This window comes from Microtus ochrogaster, unplaced genomic scaffold (genome assembly GCF_000317375.1).
Source record: "Microtus ochrogaster isolate Prairie Vole_2 unplaced genomic scaffold, MicOch1.0 UNK73, whole genome shotgun sequence".
Lineage (NCBI taxonomy): Eukaryota > Metazoa > Chordata > Mammalia > Rodentia > Cricetidae > Microtus > Microtus ochrogaster.
In genome coordinates this window covers 1,259,633-1,268,563 of record NW_004949171.1, presented here as the reverse complement: position 1 = coordinate 1,268,563, position 8,931 = coordinate 1,259,633, and the positions used below count along the sequence as shown (strand labels likewise).

Genomic DNA, 8,931 nt, shown 5'->3' with positions numbered 1-8,931 from the left:
TGTGTGTGTGTGTGTATGTGTGTGTGTACAGTGTACAATATCACTGCACTAGTGTTAGGAGGTGATGTTTTAACAAGTTGTTGAGGAAATGATACATACCTTGCAAAGCAGAAGAGAAATTGATATATGTGGTCGTGGAGAAGTCAGTAAAGATGTAGGATGGGATAGATAGACAGTGGCTTGGATTTAGACAATGGAATGAAATTAAGGACTTAGAGTCAGCTGGAGACTATTACACAGTTCCACAGAACAATGATCCCTCTTAGAAATGCCAAGTCCTCTCATGCACCATCTTACCATCATTACAAACACAGTAGTAGATACTCACAAATTCAGCCTTTTTGTGATTCACGATCTTTTTATCTTTATGGTGCATTTTGTAAATGGGCAGCTGGTTTTTGCTATTGTAAAGAGGTAACCAGTGTCATAATTTTTTAAAGGGTGGAACAATATGAAGAGCAGTGAATTCCTTACATTGGGTTAGTGCCATATCTAGGTTTTCTGGTACAGTGTGCAAGGATATTTCTAAGTTAGTTACTGGCTAGCTGACCGTGTAGCTAAATTCTTCTGTTGCCTTGTTTTCTGGTCTGAGTCATCAGTGTCATGGATGCTGCTTGTAACATGATGAGGTAATGGGTGTGAGAAAATTATCTTATTACTTAACTATAAGCCATAGAAGGTGAATTTTGTAGTAGACACTGAACCACAGGTGTTAGTTAGACATCAACTGGGGTGGTTGGGTAGACAGTGACTTATCTACAGTAGTGCTGTGGATTGTATTGCCTTGATGTTCACTTGAATAAAATGTCTTCTAATATGGTAGCATTGAATTTAAAAAGGAAATATACCTATGGTTATAATGCAACCTTTAAAACTGCTTTGAAAGTATGGGGATATACATTGTTATGTGCCATAGTTTATCCCATTTCCTTTACTAATGTACTATGGAATTATTTTAAAATATGTAATATAATTTGCGATTTTGCAGTTTGTTTCCTTCCTGGGTTGGATTACCCCGGTGTTACTCTACCTTTAATTCTGATCGTATGAGTCCCCGTGACAGTGACTTTTGTGCCCAGTGACTCTTTGTTAGCTCTATGTTTGCATTCATCCCTAGTCCCTGCTCAGTATATGAGAGGCCAAACATTTATTTTAATTTTACTTTAACTGAAAAGAATAATACTTAAGATTGTTTTAGAGAAAAGACTTCTAGGTGATATTTATGGAACTTTCTTAGTGTTTATAAACATTTAAGTATTAAAGCAGTTCTGAGATTTGTGCCTCTGCTCCCATTTACAAAGATGGTCAATGAAGGTCAGGTAAAGACTATCTACCTATCTCCATGAATGCATCTATATTACATAATACAGTATAATATTAATATTAATCAGAGTTGGTGCAACACACAGGGATATTCTGAAAACTATAACATAGATGTGTGGTGTGCTTTCTCAACACTGAATGTGGATCATATTAACTGCAATCATCATCATCATTATAACTGAGATGATGAGGAAATGGAGGATACTTCCCATGAATATCTCTTTTTATCCAATCAGTCTCCATTTTTATGCCTTTAAATTCACATTATTTCTCACATAATACTTTTTGTTCTCTATTAATATGTAGTACATTTCCAGTTTCGAAGACATGAAAATATTGAATGAATTTTCCTTCATTTAAATTATTTTGTCTTGTTTTACTACCATGGCATGTTGAATCTGTTTTTAAATATTCTATATACTTATATTTTATCTATATCTCAATTTCTATTTTTCCTCATTTTATACTTTACTGTGTTAGTTACATTTTATTGTTAATGAAATTTACTGACCAACATTGCTAGTCTGAACTACTATAGAATTGTCCTTGGATTTTCATTTTCATGTTTCTATCAGTCTAAGGCTTCTAGAAAGACCCAGCACAAAATCACTGTGCTAATTGCTTCCTAATGGTATATGAAATTTTAGTATCTTTACATGTTTAAATTCTGCTAAGTGTTTTCAAAGCTTAAAAAATAGAGGTCATATATGATGATAATATTGGTTGTATTAATGAGAAAGCTACACAAAAGTTTTTGTGAAGTTATAGAATAGAGATAACTCATTTACAATGCCAGGAAAAATAAAAATGAGGAGTGTCCAAAGTTGATGAGATAAACAAACGCAATGGGGTTAGGGGTTCTGGTCATACACGAACCTTAACACCTGGGAAATGTGCAGGAGGATCCTGAAATTAGACTGTCTTATGCTACACAGTTAGAGACAGCTCAATCAACAGAGGCTGCTTAGAATGTCACAAATATGTACAACTAAATAAGTTATGTATGTAGACATGTACAGGTTATATCACAAAAATGCAAAGAATACAAAAGACTATGACAGTATTTCTCCTAAGTCTGTCAGTCCTGTAGAAATGGTGTCCATTGAGAATTACCTGTGTGATTACCAGTGCACAAAGTTTAAAACAGCAATAATCAGCATCATCAAAGGTCACTGCAGGGGCTAGAGAGCTGGCGCACTGGCTGTTCTTCCAGAGGTTCTTGGTTCAATTCCCAGCAACCATCTGGTGGCTCACAACCATCTGCAATAAGATCTGAGGCCCTCTTCTGGCCTGCAGACATACATGCAGGCAAAACACTGTATACAGAATAAATACTAAATCTAAAAATAAAAATCAAAACATTTAAAGAAGACACAAACATCTCAATGAACATGGAGAAAAGCAGTAAATATCTGATTGGTGTAAAAAAAAACAAAAATAAACATTGAATGAACTAATGAAAAAATCGAGGATTTCAAAATTAAATTTAGTAAATGGAAATACTGAAGAGAACTCACACTGAAATTAAGATGGAATGGAAAAACTCAATAAACAAATGAGAAAACTCATAAAATCTTTTAAACAGAACGGATCAAGCAGAAGATAGAATATCAGAACTTGAAAGTAACACAGAGGAATTGAACTGCTACAGGAAAGAATATGAAAACTTTGAAAAAGCACACACAAATAAAGCACACAAGAAGAACTTAGGATATTGTGAAAAGACCAAAGCTTTGAATCATAACAGATGAAAAAGAAGAATCTCTGGTCAATTGCATAGGCCGGATCTTCATTCAACAGGATCATAGAAGAACACTTCCCCAGATTAAGAAAGACAAATCTATACAGATACAAGAAACACACAGAAGCCCAGATAGTAGACAAGACCAGAAGAGAAACTTTTCTTGCACATCCTACTTAAAACGCCAAGTATATTGCCAGACATTGGTAGTGAATACCTTTGATCCTATCATTCAGGAGGTAGAGGCAGGCTGATCTCTGAGAATTCGAGGCCAACCTGATCTAAAGAGTGAGTTTCAGGACAGCCAAGATACACAGAGAAACTCTGTCTTGAAAAACAAACAAACAAACAAACAAACAACACTAAGTATATACAACAGAGAAAGAGTATTGAAAGTAGCAAGAGAAACACACACACACAAACACACACACACAAACACACGCGCGCGCGCGCGCGCGCACACACACACACACACACACTCGCAAGTAGAGGACAACCCACCAGACTACTGGTGTCAACATAGTTCACTGTACCAGCTAAACTTTCCATGATATAAGCAGCCTACCAAAATAACAAAAGCAAAATGAACAAACCCAAAGCCATAACAACAGCTAAATAAAGAATAAAATAAAATAAAAATGGAATTTGGAAAAAGTAAGTTAAAGATGTAAAAGTTTATGTTTAACTTTGGCTTTATATTGTTGAGGTTTCTTGTGACTTTAAATCCCATTTTTTTTTCTCGCAATGTAATTTTCAACTCAATGATTATTTTTAAACTTCAGACTGCGTTTCCTATTATATAAATTGTATTTTCTAAAATATTAGCTCTCGAGAGTTGCACATTTCAGTTAAAGTTTTAAAATAATTTATTTATTAAAAATAATTTTGAATTTGCCACGAATATCACTTAGCCTTCTATTTTGCTCATGAAATTGCTTTCTCCTGCTACCATGACTAATTGGTCATTTGGCCTCATCTAAAAAGACAAATGAAAATGTATGAGAAGAATATTTCCCTACATACACAATATATCTTTCTTTATCCATGTGCCCTGAATGCACACACTCTCCTGCATGTGTTGAAACTGTTCTTTGTCACTGTGAGTGCTGGTGTCTGATTTTCAGCAATGAACCTGAGTTATTTTCAAATTGACCCCCCCCCCCCACTATGTACCTTGGTATCTATCTACAGAGTCGCTGGCTGACCACTGGAGCTCAGTTACTGTTTAGAGGCCTTTCTACCGGCAGTACTCACCCACCTCTGTCCAACCTCTGAGACACCATTGTGGAGACTGCAACTTGTGTGGGATCAAGTTCGCAGTAGTCAGAGCCGAGGAATTAAACAGGACCTCTAGTCCTCCGGGAACAGCCTCCTCCCAGTGAGCTATGTCAGAAGACCTGGACAAGGAGCAGAAAATCCCCATGTGTCTCAGGGCAGACCTCTGCTTTTCTGCTTGTGGTAGTCAGGGACCAGTAATTTGTGCATCACCTAGAGAATACTCTGCCCTGAAGGTGCCCCTTAGAGGCACAATGGCTCCTCACCAACATTTTAAATTTCACTACGGTGGTAGGTGAGGTCATTGTTGACAGGAAAAGAGCAGCACTGTAGGAAACCCCAGTACTTCCTCAAAGTCATCTCTGTGACATACACACATTAATGCATAGTAGAGAAAGATGATGCTAACTCCTTCCCAAACCTTGATACACACACACACACACACACACACACACACACACACCACATGCACATGCACGCATGCATGCATTCTTTTAGGAGTATTTAGTTTCCCTAATTCTATATATTAATTAATAAAAACAAAAATAAATATAGCTAGACATTTATGTCAAGGAAGAAGTATAATTCAGGGGCATGAGTTTTATTATAATTTTATCATATTTGTTCTTTGATAATCCCTCATGTATGCAGTGCATTCTGTTGACCCTCATCCCAACCCTCTCTTATCTCCCTCCCACCCCTGTCAAACCCCTCCTCTTCCCCACAAGTCTCTTTCTCACATTCATGTCTTTTTGCTTTGTTATGTGACCTACTGAGTGTGTTCAGGTCTTTTGTGTAGCTGTGCATTTGGAACTGTCCCTTGGAGCCTGTCTTTAGTTGTGTCCCTTCCCAGAATCCATCAGTAGTTAATAACTCATCGGGAGTTGTCAGGACCCATAAACTTCTCCCTCATCCATAACTGACAGGCCAAATGTAGACAGCTTTAGTGGCTGTGGGATTCTAACTGCCTTGAATGTGTTGCAGCCTTTGTATTCTTTCTGTGGTGTTCCCTGAACTCTCCCACCCTCAACAGGCCCTGTCACCCTCAGCAAGTGGTGCAGGTCTCGGTGGACTGTCCCGGCCTCACTGAGCGGTGCAGGTCTCAGTGCACAGTCCCGGCAAATAAGCAATGAGGATAGTAAGTTATTATTTGATATAGACAGATTGTCTTTCCTAAAAATAATTAACTGATGTAATGTGAAGCTCAGAAAGACAAGCCCTAAGTATTTTCTCACATGTGAACTATGGGGGATGGTCATAATGAAGACAGAGAGGAATATAAGGGGAAACGGTGAATAGGACATGTTCAATAGCTAAATAAGTAGTTGAGTAGAAAAGAACCTGCAGTTACATTTCTCACTTGGTAGGTAGCTTATGAAAAGCTCACTAGTTCATTTGATCAACATGTATTTCCTTTAACCAGTAGATGCTAGTAGTATGCATATGCCAAAGCAAAAGGTCCTAGATGCAATGTTTTTTTTTATTTTATGGAGTTCGTGTTATAGGTTAGACAATATAATAGTTTGATTCTTGATAAATATAAGTCAAATCAACAAAAACCTGCTTGCAGTTATAACTGTATGGATACTTAATGGTCAAATCAAACACATTTTTGTAGAAATAGCAAAAGATACTCAGGCTATCACACTAACTCCAATATTACAATATATTTAGACATATATTTATTTATGTAGCTGCAAGGTTAAACACATGGGTTCAGAGATCCCTAATTTGCTTTAGGATGAAAAGTATAGGTCAGAAAGTTGGTGAGGTTTTATAAATGGCAGACACAGTTCAATAGCAAACGGTAAAATCATAGAGGTAAAGTGCTTATTTTCAGTTTTGACTAGAGTATGATAATTGGACATAGTAGCAGGTTTCATTTTATAAATGCATATAACACATTGCTAACATCCCTCCATTTTCTTAATATAGTTCCTCTTGTCTTCTCCACCTTTCCATCTTCAGTGATGACCATCCTCATATTTCACACGTGACAAAATAATTAGTACTTGTTTTTCTGAGCTTCACACTATGCAAGTTGATTGTTCCTGATAATCTGCCTGGGTTCTTCCTTATCTTGCTATATGAAAATGATGCTAAAGATGGGTCCATTTGTACACTTTGTGAACACAACAAAGTGTCTATTGATTTACACATTAGCTATTTTATTTATAAGACTAAGGTGGATAGACTACATTTTCCAACAGAAATCTGTAGTAAATAACTTACAGGTGCATGAGGCAAAGGCAGTAAAACTCAAACATGATTCATGCACACAAACCAGGGAATTCTGTAGGTTGCTCCACCAGTCAGGAGTGAAGCTAAGCTGGTTTCACTCAGAACCAAATTTTCCCAGGTTCACAGAGATGAAGATGATTTCCCTTTAATGTCTTGTTGGCCTTATCTACCCATATTTTTGAATCATCTAATAATTTGAGAAATTTTGTATTTACATGTAGACCCAAACAACATTTCTGGAACATAAGACATGCAGGGCACATCTAATTTTTTTCAGCAAGAATTCACTTCATTGGCCTTTTGATCTATTTTAAACAAAACTTCATTCTTCACTCATATTGGAAATTTGACAATATGAACAAACATTAAAAGTCATAGCATTAAGAAATTTTGTTGAGTTTATTTTTTTGACTTGTGCCATAGAATTGACCTTATTTCCTATTCTGAATTTTACAAAGTCCTATATACACAAAGGAAAATGATATGTAGAATCAGATTGTATTTAGACACAAGACAAATACTCACATCTACAATGACTTGTATCAAATTGGAAAAGAGTATCACATTTCTTTAATGTTTATATAGTAGAGTCTATCAAGTGAATAATGTTAGAGGTGAAGGGAAAGCCTAGGCTGATTGTAAAGAATTGAATGGTGTAACTTAGTTCAAGCACCATGAACGAGTAAGCCAAGAACTAAACCCTGCATCTATAACACATTGTTAGGTCACAATGTCCTTCAGCATTCAAATTTATCTAAAGAGAAGAGGGTGGCCAGAAAAGACTTATCAGTCTTGCAGGTGATTCTATTTCAAGGCCATTGTTCCTTCTGTGTTATCTTCATGACTTTCTAAACTTTGTCCAGATATGTGGAGGGAGGTGGGAAGACTAGACAGAATTGTTTTTCTTAGTTATCAACACTAAAGCATTTCTAATCAAAATTCAAGGCATGGCAATCACATCTAAAATTATAAAGGCTTAAAGAGAACTCAGATTATTATACCTTGAGCCCTATGTGGATATATTTACCCAAGTTTTACATATCCTTATTCTTTCTGTACAAATATTTTTATTATTTTCTCTCGGATCTGCTTAGTCCTGACTCCATAAATGACAGGGTTAAGAGCAGGTGGGACAATTACATATAGGTTAGCTAAAAGAATATGGATGTAGTGGGGAATGTTTTGGCCAAAGCGGTGTGTCAGAAAAGAAAACAAGGCCGGTGTGTAGAAACACAGCATGACACACACGTGGGAACCACAAGTGTTGAGAGCCTTCAATCGGGCATCCTGAGAGGGAATTTGGAAAACTGCTCGAAGGATGAGCACATAGGAGCAGGCGATCAGGATCATGTCCACAAGGATATGGGAAATCACCACGAGTCCATAGATGATGTTAATCTTGATGGGTGCACAGGCTAATCGGGCAAGACCCATGTGTTCACAGTATGTGTGAGGCATGATGTGGTGCCCGCAAAAGGGCAGTCTCAGAATGAGAAACACAAACGGAGTCACAAGAATTAAGTTTCTTCCAAAAACAACTGAGAGGAGAAGGCTGATGGTTTTATTGGTGAGAATCATGGTGTACTGGAGAGGGTTGCAGATGGCAACAAAGCGGTCGTAAGCCATCACCACCAGCAAAACAGTTTCCATGCCTGTAAACATGTGGATAAAGAACATCTGAGCAAGGCAGCCCCCGAAACTGATCTCCTGGAGATTGAACCAGAAGATGCCCAGCATTTTGGGGATGGTGGATGTAGATAGACACAGATCAATCATAGACAATGTGGCCAGAAAGTAGAACATGGGCTGGTGGAGGTTTTGTTCAGTCTTGATTGCAAAGAGAATGGTGAGGTTTCCCACAAGGGAAGTCAGATACACAAAACAGAAAGGGAAAGCAATCCATATATGAAAAACGTCCAGACCTGGAATCCCCAGCAGGACAAAGAAGGAGGGGTGAAACTGGGTGTTGTTGACCAAAGGCATTCTCCTAGCAGGTGTTTGAGAATTCTTGTCAAGGGAGGCTATTCTTTCATTAAACTCTTCCATTATCAAGGTCCTGGGAGATAGAGAAACATCCATCAGTTTGCTGAATAAAATGGTGCAGCTACTTTTGAAGAAAAGATATTCTCCTCAAGAGTAATTGGGCAATTCATTCAACATACATATTGCTTCTGAGACCTATGGTATCTCATTTGATTATTTTTTTTCTAATACAGGGGGTCTCTGAAAAATTTGGACTATTCCAAATTATGGTATATGCTCATATTTTTTGGTGTTCATTTTCACTCACCATTTTGGGTTTATTTCCATGAATGCCCAATGTTCCTCTAAATGTAATATGCTATTTAAAA

At 37.2% G+C, this 8,931-nt stretch overlaps 1 protein-coding gene across 1 annotated transcript; it reads right to left on the bottom strand.

The window, feature by feature from the left end:
- Positions 1-7,624: 7,624 nt before the first annotated feature.
- On the bottom strand, positions 7,625-8,563 carry LOC101981167 (olfactory receptor 52E4). The gene has a single exon (XM_005370192.1). The coding sequence runs from the start codon at positions 8,561-8,563 to the stop codon at positions 7,625-7,627; it is 939 nt and encodes a 312-aa protein (XP_005370249.1).
- Positions 8,564-8,931: the final 368 nt, after the last annotated feature.

Bases quoted from the DNA above. Each gene is read 5' to 3' on its own strand.
- LOC101981167 (XM_005370192.1), bottom strand. From the start codon at position 8,563: ATGCCTTTGGTCAACAACACCCAGTTTCACCCCTCCTTCTTTGTCCTG.